The 15,662-nt window shown below is 42.1% G+C and overlaps 1 protein-coding gene across 6 annotated transcripts in view; it reads right to left on the bottom strand.

Moving 5' to 3' along the window:
- Positions 1–15,662, bottom strand: part of HECW2 (HECT, C2 and WW domain containing E3 ubiquitin protein ligase 2) — a 193,857-nt gene that overhangs the window by 79,072 nt on the left and 99,123 nt on the right. For all 6 annotated transcript variants that reach the window (XM_081855139.1, XM_081855143.1, XM_081855144.1 and 3 more), the window contains 4 exons: positions 7,380–7,474; positions 5,916–5,988; positions 2,655–2,824; positions 1,998–2,140 (listed from right to left, as the gene is read on the bottom strand). In XM_081855139.1, coding sequence (XP_081711265.1) covers positions 1,998–2,140; positions 2,655–2,824; positions 5,916–5,988; positions 7,380–7,474 — 481 coding nt within the window. The remainder of the gene's footprint in view (positions 1–1,997; positions 2,141–2,654; positions 2,825–5,915; positions 5,989–7,379; positions 7,475–15,662) is intronic.

Below are 15,662 nucleotides of genomic sequence, written 5' to 3'. Positions count from 1 at the left end.
TCTCCATTTATGCAACGTGTTATTTTGGTGGGGAAATCTGCGAAAAAGGAGGCCATTTGTTTACAAGCTGATTTTATCCTTGATAGTCATGCAAGAAGCATGACAACACTGTGCTGAACTAGAAACTTCACAGAATTGAGGACAGGCAGTTTTCTGTTGTTTTTTTTAAAAATCTATACTATCACCTAGATTGGGTGCCTTTTACAGTCAACTGAAAATGTTCCATGGGCTTCAGAATGTTCCGAGTTCTACAGGAGGAGTGTTTAAAATAAAGTATTCCCAGTAGGAATATTCTACATCCAGCTGAAGCTAAGAACAAGAGACCTTTAGTTTCAACTGATCTGAAATGTGTGCTTATTTGGCCCCATCTACCAGCAACTTCTCCTTCATAGGTCTCAATAAAAGCTACAGTTACACAAGTCATGGATAAAATTGATGGAGTAATGAATCTACTGGACACAGTCCATCAACTGCTTAAGACGCCCTGGGAGTACTGAATGTATTCCCAGATGCAACTGCCTCCATCGAGCATGCTGAAGCAGCAAACCCCCATGCTCGCAAGCCATATGGGGAATGTACATTGATGAATATTGCGTTTTTGAAACACTAAAGCACGAAGTGTGTAGCCAGCATAGTGATGGCAACAAGAGGCAAAAAACCACCGTGCTAGATGTACGTCTGTGAGATCCTTCCTCTGTTAGTGCTGCAGTTACTAGGCAAGGTGTGGAAGCCTCAGTGGACTTAAGAATTTCAAGTTGCATTGGGACTAAGGTGTTTCACACATCTGAAGGCTGTTAAGTCTCATTTGTCAAAATACTTTGGGCATTTTATTTCATGTTCTATATTTCATGGGCTCTTATTAAACACTATGCCTTGTTTCCTCTTAATTGCTCTTTCCCTATATGATTATATATCTTAGGGTTGTCATATTTCAAAAAGTGAAAACCAGGACACTAAAGTGTCAGTTTGCATTTCTTAGTTCAGAAAGTATTGATCTGATGTGTAGTAGTAGTAGCAGTAATAATAATAATAATAATAATAATAATAATAATAATAATAATAATTTATTTGTACCCCGCCCATCTGACTGGGTTTCCCCAGCCACTCTGGGCGGCTTCCAACAGAGATTAAAAATACATTAAAACATCAATCATTAAAAACTTCCCTAACTATATGGATCAATATTTAGCAGAATTCCATGCTGAGCTTTTCTTGTGTGCCAAATCTCACTTCCGACATGGGCTACATCCAGATTTTCCTGGACATTTCAGCAGTTTTACACCCAGACGCTGTTTACGAGGACCAAATACTGGCTATGTCTGGGAAATCTGGGAAAGCAACTGCAGCATACACTCATCCCCAACCTGTTATTCAACTTTTATAGCACATCATCACTGTAGGTTGAAAATTTGACATTAGGTAAGATATATTCTTGTGCAACTCTTCACGAGTTGTACGAAGCAAGTGAACCTTACACATTTAATAGAATAGTCACCAGAGACTATAACATAAATGTGACAAAAAGGTCATTAACGTTTAGAGACAGCATGGGATGCATTAAAATATTACTGCTGTCCTAATCTTCAATGAAATTAGTTGCATCTTTCTAATTAATAAGAAGATAGTCTGAAGTGTTTGAATGGTACGAAAAAATATATAAATGTTCTGAATAAATTTGCACACCACTGTATGAACCTGTTCTCCCACAACTCAACATATTTTGACACACAAAAAGGATTCAAAGTAGTTATAAGCAAATGATAAATAGAAAGAGTGAAATAGCTTTTACAAGGGAAAAACTTTTAGTGATGGAAAGAGCGAAAACTTTTGAATTCCTAGAATACTTTGAGGCAAGATTCAAATCAAACAGTAAGTTTACAAAAATGCTTGGCTTCCTGGTAATTGAAATTTAAATTATTTATATTTTGTTAGGGAAAGGCAAACTTCCTTTTCCTCTTGGCTGATTTAAAATGAACAATGAAAGTGTATTTGTTTACCCTATTGCATGCCTTTCCAATAGTCTCTGGACTGGTATAGTAAGCTTCCCAAGAAAACGCTTGATGATCGGCCGACTCTTCGCAAATTTATCTTTGATTTCAATTTCCAAGACGTCTGTTAGAAGTGCTACGAAAGAATATTTCTGAAAATAAGAAAACAAACATATATTTCATATCACAATCAACATCAAATATAGCAACTCTTGATTTGCTCAGCAACACCGGAGTTCAGGGGTACAAAACAGCCCCCCCAAATATTTGGCAGGAAAACCACAGAATATATCTTAGCCAAACATGCAAGCAGCCTCATGAACTACCATTGCTAGATCTTTTGTCACCAAGAAGAACATAGGGCACAAGGAAACAGCACGTAATGCAAAGGAATAAGAGAGTTTTGTTCTAAGAAAAGATAATCCAATTAGCCTACTTTTCACATGAACGGGAAGTCTGAATCTATATTCCTGGATAAAGCAGAATGCAATTGGGAAGGCTCCAGTGGGCTAGTGACAGAACAGATTTTTGTTCCCCAGACAATACTGGGAGGGCAGACATGCACTTAGAATTAAGGAACAGGCTGTAGGAACTCTTGTCATCAATAACCCAAAGAAAGAATTTCTACCACAGATACTGAGAGGTTCCTTGAAAGCCATCGATTACCTCTCTGTGCCAAACAGGATTTGTTGTGTTACTGATGATAGTAGACCGCCTTTCCTGGCCATGGTGAGCAAATGTAGGAAATGTGCTCTTTTTTCCAGGCTGAATGGACATCTTTAAGTAAGGATCAGGATTGAAGAACATTCCTTTCTTAAGTCCAACTGCCCTAATGTCTTTAAAACACAGAAAAGAAAAAACAGAAAACATGGCGCCAATTATTTTTCACCAAATGCCTTTACTTTGTTATCCAGCTTTTCACCAAGTGTTCTGACAGCGTAGGACAGATTGACAGATAGGCAGGCTTCAACATGGCTTCAATATTTATTGTTGGAAAAGTACACATACAAAACAAAACATCAATTCTACAGCATGCAGACATTATCTTGCATCAGTTATTCTATATTCAGTCAGAAGAGCACAATTTGGCTTTTGAGGGTGGCAAATAATATTTATAAAGAACAGAGACATTTAACACGACATATGACTTCCAAAAGAAGTATGTCAACTGTAATGGAAAAGCACCCTAAAACATGAAGTTCAGTTTCTTTCACATGTATCATCTGCTAACTTCTTCAAAAAAACAAAAGCAAACTCCAATTGTACTGCTGTGTTAGATTTTTAATACTGTGTCGATATGGTTGTACATTTTGTCCATCGTTTATTAATTTGGTATACCCATCTCAATTTAAAAAATAAACATTTTAATGGTAGTTTGTAGCCATAAAAAAATGACTAAGAACACACAGGAAGTTCAAATGGGTGGGTTATCCACAGTTAAAACACAACTGAAATTTTTAAATGTCAATTCCTTTAGGGGAATGACTTTGTCTCATAGCTGTGCTGTCATGTTGTTTGTTCAGATGTTAGGCAGTTGGTAGAATAGATTGATATGTACATAGTAAGCATTGTTATACCAAGTCAGATCATTGTCCATCTAACTCCATATTGTCTACACTGACTGCCTGTGGCTCTGGGAATTAATATGAGACTTGCTTTCATGCAAAACATGTGCTTTACCAGAGAGTTATGGCTCCGCTTCTTGTTCAGTGTATTAATCTGCACAGTGTTGATGTGCTGTTTAAGACATGGATTTATTTGCATATTGCTGGAGGTAGATAATGCTATTTATCTAGAAAAAGAGGTGCCACAACTCACCATGAACGAGGGCCTTCCTCATTCTCTTATAATGACAATGGTGCCCACCTGAGAGGTGCCAGAACTGAGTTCCAGTGAAAAAAAGCCCTGGAGATAGCCAAATTAGTGGGTGGGATAATTACACCAACTTCCTGGCTAGACGCAAAAGAATTCTATTTATGCAACTAGGCTTAACATAGCTGCCTCTCATGAAACACATAACCTTTGCTTATTTTATTCTACTTTCTTAAAAAATAATAATAATGGTGTGCTAATAATAGAGGAAACATTATTTCCCAGCAAAGAGACAAAAGGTGTTAGCAATGGAAATTCAGGGGAAGATCAAGACATTCTAGAAACCTGTGAAAAATATGTGACAGGGTAAATGTGCTAGTGTGGGGGTTTTGGGGGGTTTTATCAGCAGTGAGCGAATGTTAAAATAGCAACAGTGATAAATGTGCGTATAAACAAGAGAGAGCAAGAAAGCGCGATATGGGAAGCAAAAGCTCAAAAATACAAAATTCTTCACTTCTCCAGGTTGTCCTTCAACACATATAGGTAGAAAAGTCATGTTAATGGACAGATTTCAGAGTTCAGCTGCAGCAATGTCTACAGTTTAGAAACACCACAGAAATGCAGCACTTCAAAAGACCCCCGTTTCTGAACTCCTTTCTGTACAAAAACAAAAGCACTCCATGAAATAAATCCATTCTGCTAACTGCTCTTCAAGTTCTGATAAGGTCTGCGCCATTGCTTTTAATTTTGATATCTTTATACTGAGTAACATACTTCAGCAGAAGAACCATTTTTGGAAGAAGGAGGTTAATCTGTCCAGGGAGCTGAAAAAGTGTGAGCAGCGTAGCTGAACATTCTGGCTCACCATCTCTGGGTGCCTGTCAAATGTCCCCTCCACCCTCTAAGATAGCTGTTTCACCTGTCAGCTCACATATAATATCAGATAGATACAGAACAAGACTCCTGACCTTGCAGAGCACGTTCCTTGCATAAAGGAAGGATCCAAAGTGAATATGCAGCCACAGGAACACTAACCAACTCTCAGAGGTGAATCAGTGAGGCTGTACATGCAAAATTGGGCTCTGTGTCAGGTCCAGAGGGAGTGGCAGGTAAGAGAAAAATCCCTTTGTCTCATCTCACATGCAGGTCCTCAGTGATGCTTAGACTGGGAGCCAGAAGGGCTTGCCACAGTTTCCATTTCTTCACTGCTAAAGGTAAAGGTATAGGGACCCCTGACCATTAGGTCCAGTCGTGGCCAACTCTGGGGTTGCGGCGCTCATCTTGCTCTATAGGCCGAGGGAACCGGCATACAGCTTCCAAGTCATGTGGCCAGCATGACTAAGCCGCTTTTGGCGAACCAGAGCAGTGCACGGAAACGCCGTTTTACCTTCCTGCCAGAGCAGTACCTATTTATCTACTTGCACTTTGACGTGCTTTCGAACTGCTAGCTTGGCAGGAGCAGGGACCGAGTAACAGGAGCTCACCCCATCGCGGGGATTCGAACCGGCGACTTTCTGATTGGCAAGTCCTAGGCTCTGTGGTTTAACCCAAAGCGCCACCCGCGTCCCTTTCTTCACTGCTAGCTGGAGCAAAAAATGTCCTTGCCTGAATGAAGGTGGACAACACAACACTGGATGCCTATAACCAGGACTTTCTTTTCTGGAAAAAGAGGTGCCTGGAACTTGCTGAGCTTTTTTTGGTTGTTGAGCTTTTCCTGGGGCAGAGCACCAGCCCAAAGTTCCACCCATTCACCCTACCGTTGAGGGGTGGGGGGCACTTGCGCCGCCGACATCTGCACCATCACAATCACCTTGCCACCCGCAGCCCCGAGCGCCATGCCACCAAACACCTCTGTCGTGCAGCCCTGAGTTCCGTGCAGGGGGGTGGCACCACAACACTGCAGAGATGCTGGAATGCAACAAAGAGGTGCCAGAACTCAGTTCTGGTGAGTTCTGGCTGGGAAAAAAGCCCTGCCTATAACCACACACACACATTATATCCTTCCCCCAAAGTTTACAGAAAGAGCAACATTTCCTAAAACACAAGTTCACAATACCTTGATTTAAAGTGTAAAAAAAAAAAAAAAAGGAAAACAGAATTTTAAAGTATTCTTACCTGAGAGTGTAAAGCTAACTAATTTTCGGGAGTGCTGGCTTGCCGAACCACCTTCAGTGCCCTCTGCCCCCATCTGAAAAGAGGGGGAAATTATTGTGGTCACTTCTGAATGTGAAAGTGGTATGTAAATTAGAGAAAGAATCTATAACAAGGGAACAGAATTATGACAGACCGCCCAGTGCTGTTTTTCTAGAAAAAGAGGTGCCAGAACTCACCACAAACACCTTCCTCGTTCTCTTAGAATGGCAATGGCACTCACCTGAGCCACTTTGAGAGAGTGTTTTACCCAGAAAGGCAGTATAAAAATATTGAGTTAAATTAAATAAAAATCATTGTAAGCAACAAATTGCATATTCCTGACAGGGTTATTTCTATGACAAATAGGCTTATAGAGAGATAAGCTCCCACAGCCTTCTTAAGTGTTTTTTTTTTTATCATGTGTGTGAGAGAGATGGAGAAGAGGCAGTTCACACAACATGGAAAAGCAAGCTTGTTCAGCCCGGACACTGAGGTCCAGCTCCGAGGGCCTTCCGGCCATTCCCTCCCTGCGAAAAGTGAGGTTACAGGGAATTAGGCAGAGGTCCTTCTCGATAGTGGTGCCCGCCCTGTGGAACACCCTTTCACCAGATGTCAAGGAAATAAACAACTATCTGACTTTTAGAAGACATCTGAAGACAGCCCTGTTTAGGGAAGTTTTTGATGTTTGATCTTTTATTGCCTTATTATTATTACTGTATTAATATTAATATTAATATTTTGTTGGGAGCCACCCAGAGTGGCTGGGGAAACCCAGCCAGATGAGCTGGGTATAAATAATAAATCATCATCATCATCATCATCATCAGCTGCGGCCTACTGGAATTGCATGAATGTTCTGCTTGCTGGTCTTTTTTTACTCCGGCACTGAGCTAAGCCAAGGCCTGCCCTAGTGTGTTGTCTGAACCCAGGATTGTGGTTGAGCAGTCTCCTTAAAACCACACGTTGCAGCCAAGGTTTGTTCTTGGGTAGTTTGGCTTACCATGGCATGGAGCAATGGGGGGAGAGAGGAAGAGAGAAATATGGTTGTAATTTGCTGTAGCCTACTCAACAAAGAACAAAGCATCTCTCTGTGGAACACACCAGCCAGTGACCATACTGAATATTTATGGGCAATAGTAGAGTTGGCATGCATTAAGTCAGAGAACAGGACCACAAGGGTAGCTCATTCAACATGCAGAATTAAAACAAAGTGATAAAATCCTGGACACACTGAAGTCTGTGCCACCAGCTTCAGTTGACGATGTGATAAGTGAAATTAACTTCAGTGACAATGGAAGGATTTCACTCATCACATCTTCCCATTGACATCCTCACTAGATCAGATAACTTACTGGAAAATATCAGACGCCAACCTAAATTAGCAAGTTTAATGTTAGCGTTAAAACAGATTGGATTGGTGTCAAGCAATGAATAAAAGATACTCACCATCACAGCAGGGTTTTTCACAGTGATACATGGAGTTGTTGCTCGCAGGGCTCCACTTATACCATGGTAGTATTTAAAGCAGATCTTTATTTCAGCTGGGGGGGAAATAATGGAAGGGTGGAGTAAGAGTATGCAGAACTCATGAAAGATTCGCATTACTGATGGGAACACAGGGCTTGCAATGCAACAACTTGCAACCATTTGAGAAAGATAATACCTGTTACTCTATTAAAAGATCCTCTTAAAGACTTGTGACAATTAGCATACTGCTGTTAGGGAGACCCCTGGTATATTCCTTATTTTTTCCTTTCTTTCTCATAGGTGGTTGCAAGCACCCTTACCTGTACCCCTACTATTCACAGGAGCCAACTCCTATTTGAGGGGGCAGCCCCCACAAGTTGATGGGTATTGCCCTTGAAATGGTGTGCATGCACGCACTGTGTCATGTGATCAATTATGTGGGGCGGGGCTTAACTGCCCTCCCCCCAATATTTTATTCAAGTTGGCACCCCTCCTACTATTATACATCCCAAGCCCAGTATCCTCAACTGCATCAGCTTTAATATATTACCCCTGTACTGATCAGGAAACAATATGTTGTGATTTCAAAGTCCAGCAGGAACCAAGACATGAAGGAGGAAGAGATTGAGAAAGCATTGGGCCCAAGCCAAACAATCAAGACCCTTCCAAGGCTGAGACTTTCAAGCCTGTAGAGCATGTGTCTCTCAGCCCCAGTTCCACTGAGGCGTCAGCCTCTACCCTGAGCCGCCTCAGCAACATAGGCGTTATGCCTGGCATAAGACAAGTAGTGGAATGCTCTGGGTCAGAGAGATGCCCTTTAAGGCTTTGAGCTCCTCAGCAAGGAAACAGAGCCTCACGAGGGTAGTTAATGCCCACGGGGCACAAATCTGAGATGGATTCATGTTAGAACAAGTTGTCTGCCCCACTGGGCTCTGTCTGGGGTCCTGAATGACTTATCCACAGCTGTCTTCACTTGCAGGCTCTTGATAGTCCAGACTGAATCCTGCCTGTACAATAAAAATTTCAGAATGGAGTTCTTCCTAGGCCAAAAGATACTTTCCCCCCTTTAAATTTCTATGGATCTAGTGTTCAGAAGTGGAATTCTAAAATCTAGAGCAGGCTTCCTCAAACTCGGCCCTCCAGATGTTTTGAGACTACAATTCCCATCATCCCTGACCACTGGTCCTGCTAGCTAGGCATCATGGGAGCTGTAGGCCAAAAACATCTGGAGGGCCGAGTTTGAGGAAGCCTGGTCTAGAGCATGGGGTTGTTGTTTTTTTTAAAAAAACCAAACCATATTTGGCAGATTGGGCTACTTTGCCCTGACATCCACAACTGCTGCATGAAACACAAGGCCCATTGCAGTTGCTGCAAGGATGCTATCATGGCTCACTGAAATGTACTCAGGCCACAAACAATCAACCTCCTACTCCAGAAATATAAAAACACACACAAAGGCAGCAGAGTACCTGAAAGGCTCAGAGCCAAGATAAGATGCCAATAAACAATACTGAGCTGCACCCTAGAAAAATAACCAAAGCTCATTCCTACAAGTTTAAACTTTCACTATCTATTTAGTTAGGTCTTACAATAAGTTTTTATCAGATAGAAGCCAGAGCCTTTGCAGTTTTTATTGATTCACAACTTGTAATCAAAACACAGGGACATAGAAATGTTGAAGTATGTGCTCTGGATTTATAGGTCTGACAAAGTCGGAGCCAAAACATTAATTCAAGATCCCAGCCCCAAACAAAACATGGTGTGTGTTCTTTCCATTTTCTAAAGACAGAAGATGTTGTTGTATATTTACTACGACTGTGTCCCAATAATTAATTAAGAGGAATATAAAAACCATAAACGACAGAGCTGTCATTGCGTTTCAACATCTGCTTAGCTGAAATGGCTGAAGCTTTGAATCTGACAACTTTAGGCTACAGCAGCAATGAATCATTTGGCTTCTAAAGTAAAAAAAAAGGGGGGGACCAAATGTACCCATATGTTTTATATGAGTACATTAAACAATGCGGGAAGTTTTAGGTCACTGTAAATCATGGCCAGTAGCTGTAAAACAAAGATGTAGCATGACAGACCAGGTGAAAAACCATTCGAACTACCATAAACTACAGAGTTAATGTAGAAAGCCTTCTAGAACAAATGATCACAAGACAATGGGTGGTATTCAGTGCTGCAGAAGCAGAAAATCAGAAGGAAAGGTCAAGTATGTGGCACAGGGGAACTCACGCAAGTTGCCCCAGCCCAATTTTTGGTGATTCTCCCTTTGCATTGACGTTTCCCACCTCACCTCCCAACCTTTTTCAAAGGATCCCCTAATACTCAGGAGAGATTTTTTGTGAAGTCAGAGTAGCATCACGTCTCTCTGGTTAAAAACTCCAGTCTCATCCAACCACGGCAATTCTATGTATGGGCTTAGCTAGCTCCTCTGCTCAGTATACTTGCCCCAGCATGCAGCAAATGTGGGCAAATGATGGTGCCCTGGAAAAAGTTCATCACCACTGCCCTTGCTACTACAGCTGATGTGGCTGCAGAGGAGGAAATGTCTGGGCCATACAGCATGGTCCCAATGTCTGGTGCAGGTACATCAGGTGCACGGCTGGCATACTTCAGATGATGGTGACATCACATAGGAGCATAGGGGTGGGAAGCTATGTTCAATGTTCCACGCATGCTGCCGCCACCATGGGCATCCTGCCTGCATGGCAGGGGGGAAGGAGAACCAACTGAGGGAAGCTTGCCTGGGGCCTCCACAAAACCTGGAAATGGCCCTGTGTGCAGCTCCATGAATACACAATGGATAATAAACCCAGGCAACTTCACCATACTCTTCAGAGTCAATGGGACACATTAAACAGCCCAGGCCACCAGTTTTAACTGAGAATTTTTGTTAATCGCTTTGATGTATTCCATTGGAGTTTATAACTGCTTTGACAGTAGGTTAGGATGTTTGCATTTATTTAAGGTTTCTTCACCTCTCCATGTGCAAGTCCATGCACAATATTTAATGTGACAATCTGCAGCCACCCCTCGTATTTCCTTTTACTGAGGATCAGAGAAAATGTACTTAAAGCTTCTCTGCAAATGGTTCCATTTTCAGCAGCGCTTCAATGATTGAGCAAACCAATTGGGGAAAGTAATCACATAAATGGTCTCTGCATGAAACAATTAATGAGCATTGATCACATAAGGAGCAAAAAGAGCTCTGGAGACACCAAATATCTTCGTTAATTGTTTTTTTTAAAAAAATGATATTCCAGAAATCTTCCATTCATTTTTGATGTCTTCTATATTTTATGATATATGTATAGCTAAAGCTATGGTTTTCCCAGTAGTGATGTATGGGAGTGAGAGCTGGACCATAAAGAAGGCTGATCGCTGGAGAATTGATGCTTTTGAATTGTGGTACTGGAGGAGACTCTTGAGAGTCCCATGGACTGCAAGAAGATCAAACCTATCCATTCTGAAGGAAATCAGCCCTGAGGAGGCGCCAATACTTTGGCCACCTCGTGAGAAGAGAAGACTCCCTGGAAAAGACTCTGATGTTGGGAAAGATTGAGGGCACAAGGAGAAGGGGATGACAGAAGACGAGATGGTTGGACAGTGTTCTCAAAGCTACTAACAGGAGTTTGACTAAACTGGGGGAGGCAGTGGAAGACAGGAGTGCCTGGCGTGCTCTAGTCCATGGGGTCACGAAGAGTCGGACATGACTAAACGACTAAACAACAACAAAAATCTCTTTATTCTACCAGGAGATACTGGTGCATCCCTCTGTGGGGATTTTTGAGGAATCAGTATTAAGTAAGGCTGTTGTAAACACTGGGAATAAATATATATATATTATAAGATTCCCAGAAAGCCAGTCTATTTACTGAAAGTGCAGCTGCTTTAGTGCCATTTTTGTGTGTGTGTGCTTTGAAATAGGTTTTCTTCTTGCCTTCACTCATTTGCCGCCCCCCCCCCATGTTGAAAAGGGGATGCTTTCTACAGATGGCTGAGCTTATTAATGAAAAGCAACCCTTGTCCCACTTCCACCACCCTCTGTTATTCATTGCTTTATATATGTTTTAAAATGCCTCAAAATGGCTTAAAGGTAAAGGACCCCTGACAGTTAAGTCCAGTCGCGTACAACTCTGGGGTTCTGGCGCTCATCTCGCTTTACTGGCCGCAGACAGTTTTTCCAGGTCATGTGGCCAGCATGACTAAGCCGCTTCTGGCGAACCAGAGCAGCGCATGGAAACGCCATTTACCTTCCCGCTGGAGTGGTACCTATTTATCTACTTGCTCTTTGACGTGCTTTTGAACTGCTAGGTTGGCAGGAGCAGGGACTGAGCAACAGGAGCTCACCCTGTCGTGGGGATTCGAACCGCTGACCTTCCGATCAGCAAGCCCTAGGCTCAGTGGTTTAGACCACAGCGCCACCCATAAATGACTTACAGCTCTGTAAAATTACACACAGGTAATAATCAGGTGACAACAAAGGGAACCAAAATGCAATAAATAACATTCTATTTATCAAGACAGTGCAGACTTAAGAGCACAGAACTTGAACCAAGACCCCCTGCTTGGATACGGAAACGCTTGGGAAGGGCTGAGCCAGCAACCCATTACCCTCTTCAGTTTGATTCACTTACTGCAAACAGAAGCTAGGAAGCAAAAAGACTCTGCAGATCGAAAGTGTGACAGAAAAAAAGCAACAGTAATCTGAAAGAGCAATTTGCCACCGCTTGTGTATGATGGGAGGTGGCAATCTCCCCAGTCTTCTCCTTCCCCGTCCTCTCCCCACCCCACTCTGCTCTCCTCTGCTAAATTACCATAGCTAAAAAGAATGTGACATTTGATGCACCTTTTCACTCTCCGCTCAAATGGGAAGAGTGACACTTCCCAGCACTTCTTATGGCATTAGTGTTGGAAGTACAAAGTCGGTCGCCTTTTCAGCAGGTGACAGCCTGAGGGCGCCAGCTCATCACAACATTGATCAGAACATTGTATTTGGCAGCTGCACCATTCTTTATTCCTTTAACCTCCCCTTCATGTCCTCTCCTGAGTAACTCCCTCTGTATGTGCAGCAGATTCACATGTTTGTATTCTGCCTGCCTTTGGATTCTAGGTTGCAGAGAACCCCTCCCTTCCCGAACACACTTAAATATTTACGATAATGGTAATAATATTCCTATTATTAATTTTCAAGAAGCTAGGAGGGAATTTTGATGGGGGGTTTTATCTTGCGACGCTTCTTCTTGCATGCCCTGGCTTATCAAAGAAACGTCGCCCCCTCCCCTTTTGTAGCAGGGGGAAAATACCAAACTGTTTCCTTCCTAAGCTTGCATCAATTTTCTGTAATTTGGGGCAGACTATAGCTGAGCGGCAGAGTTTCAGCTTCACAAACAAGAAGCCCCTGGTTCAATCTCAAAGCATCTCCAGGTATGGCTGGAAGGAATCCTGCCTAAAATCCTGATAAGCGGCTGCCAGAGAATGTAAACAATTACTGAACTACATGGACCTCAGTATAAGGCAACATCCTGTGTTCCCATGAGTGGCGCATTGGGTGTAAGTTATTTGTGACAGGATAAGAATGAAAAAAGTAGGCAGAGGAACTGAATTTTGCAGAGATGCCAACAAAGGGTGCTCTTGTGGGGCAAGACCTTAAATACACTATTTTGCTTTTAGTAAACAGGCTGTGAATTAAGCCTAGGGGCTTCTCTGAAGTGACTCCTTCTCTGTGGAATGCTCTCCCCAGGGAAGTTCGCCTGCCGCCTTCATTATATACCTTTAGGATGCGGGTGGCACTGTGGTCTAAACCACTGAGCCTCTTGGGCTTGCCAAGCAGAACTCCGGCTGTTCGAATCCCCGCGACGGGGTGAGGTCCTGTTGCTCTGTCCCAGCTCCTTCCAAGCTAGCAATTCGAAAGCACCCCAGTGAAAGTAGATAAATAGGTTTTGCTGCGGCAGGAAGGTAAATAGTGTTTCCGTGCACTCTGGTTTCCGTCAGGGTTCTCTTGGCCTGAAAAGTGAGATGAGTGCCGCAACCCCATAGTTGCCTTTGACTGGACTTAACCATCCAGGTGTCCATTACCACCTCCACCTCCTCCTCCTCCTCCTTTTTCTTCTTCTTCCTCCTCCTCCTCTTCTTCTTCTTCTTCTTCTTCTTCTTCTTCTTCTTCTTCTTCTTCTTCTTCTTCTTCTCAGGCAGAAATGTTCCTTTTTAAGCAGGCCTTTGGTTGATATGATTTAACATCCTATGCCCTTTAAAAATGTGGGGTGGGGGTGGGGGGGTTATTGGGTTGTTGCTTTTATTTTTATTATATATTTTATATTTTGATTTTGTTCTGTGAACCACCCTGAGATCTCTGGGTATAGGGCGGTATATAAATTCAATAAATGATGATGATGATAATAATAATAATAATAATAATAATAATAATAATAATAAGGCAAGAGTTAGTGTCACTCTAGCAGCCAGACAAGTGGGAGCTCTCGCTCTGGCCCAGGTGAGCTGCTATCTCTTGCTGCTTTTGCCGCTCTTAGTACCAGCTCAGGTTTGCCACCTATGCCTTAAAGGCTACAGTAAGTAGCTGCTATTCACATTCCTAACAAGTGCATGTAAAAACATACCGTATTTTTTGCTCTATAAGACTCACTTTTTCCCTCCTAAAAAGTAAGGGGAAATGTGTGTGCGTCTTATGGACCGAATGCAGGCTGCACAGCTATCCCAGAAGCCAGAACAGGAAGAGGGATCGCTGCTTTCACTGTGCAGCAATCCCTCTTGCTGTTCTGGCTTCTGAGATTAAGAATATTTTTTTTCTTGTTTTCCTCCTCCAAAAACTAGGTGCGTCTTGTGGTCTGGTGCATCTTATAGAGCGAAAAATACGGTATTTGGGAGAGCAGAGCCTGTGAAAACTCCACTTTAAGCCAACCTCATCTTCATTGTTCATCCTCAACCTTTCCCTTCAGTATTTTGAATGAAAGGAGGAAGAAACAATCAGAATATAATTTTGCCTTATCTGATAAGGGTGCAGATCCTTGTTTTTAAGTCTGGACCAGGTTGCCTTTTTTTGTTCCCTTCCTGCCAGAGAAATCCATGATTCTACATCATGAGGGGATTTTGAGTGATGGATACTTTTAAATCAGCTAATACCCCACCACCCAAAAGAAAGGGGGGGGGAGCAACATTCATTACTTGAAAACAAATTAATTTCGGAAGTTTCTGAAATCTTTGGTGTGATACAAAATTTGGTTTTTCTGTATATTACTGCCTGTCTCAGAGCTTGTCTCTGCCATCATCTACAGACTTTCAGGTAAATTGTTTTATTTGTCCCCCAAATGATCAAAAACAGAACTGAAGAACACAGTTTTCCACGTGGGAGGAAAAATTAATTACAACAGTCAGCTGCTTTGTATAAACTGGGTGGATGACTAAGTTTGATTTAGCCATTTGCCTTTCAGCTTTGGCTTTCATCTCTCTAGCTTTTCAAGTCCAGGATATATATCTTCCACTAACACCCCTTATGAGGTTCAGAAGTGCCTAAGCTCATCTAACACTTTTATGTTTCTTCCCAAATTGGAGGCCCCAAATTGCAGAGATTTCAACTTGATGATCATGTGAGATTTGAGCTGATGGTCGTATGAAAAAGAGGACAGACCAAAATGAGTCACTGAATCACAATTGTGCAGCTCCATTTCCTGTACTATTTTAGAAAAACCAGCACTTAATCCTGGGCCGCACTGAGCCAGAGGACTGCACTATTTTATTTCTTAAATTTAGCTTTTTTATATAAAAAAGTTATTTGCTCTGGTTATTCCCTTATTCACTTGCTCAGTTTTAACATGTGCCATGACACAAGTTACATAAAAAGATGAGCAACAGAAGAAATTATCAAGACATTTTCCTAACAGCTGAAATTGCTCGTGTAATTTATGTTTCAATTTCAGCCCTTCTCTTTACAAACCAGCATACATTCCTGACACACTGTTTATTCTCAGCTTATGTTGCGCAATCCACTTAACATGTTACACTGGCTGCAGAATGAGCACATTTTATTCTGCCAACAGGGAACTGATAACTCATTTACTGCTGATTTTGAACGAGTTCTTGCTATAGCTCTCTTCCAATAGGATTCCAAGAGTGTGTTCCCACCCCTCCTTTTCTATAACAAAACACTACATGGCATACCAAAGCTGGCAAAGCATTTCTGAAAAACGTCACCTCAAGAAGGCAAGTTATTCATATGCACGTTCTCTATCACCCGTG

The sequence above is a fragment of the Podarcis erhardii genome (assembly GCF_964252035.2).
Source record: "Podarcis erhardii genome assembly, chromosome: 1".
Classification (NCBI taxonomy): Eukaryota; Metazoa; Chordata; class Lepidosauria; order Squamata; family Lacertidae; genus Podarcis; species Podarcis erhardii.
This window is presented reverse-complemented; position numbering and strand designations above follow the sequence as displayed.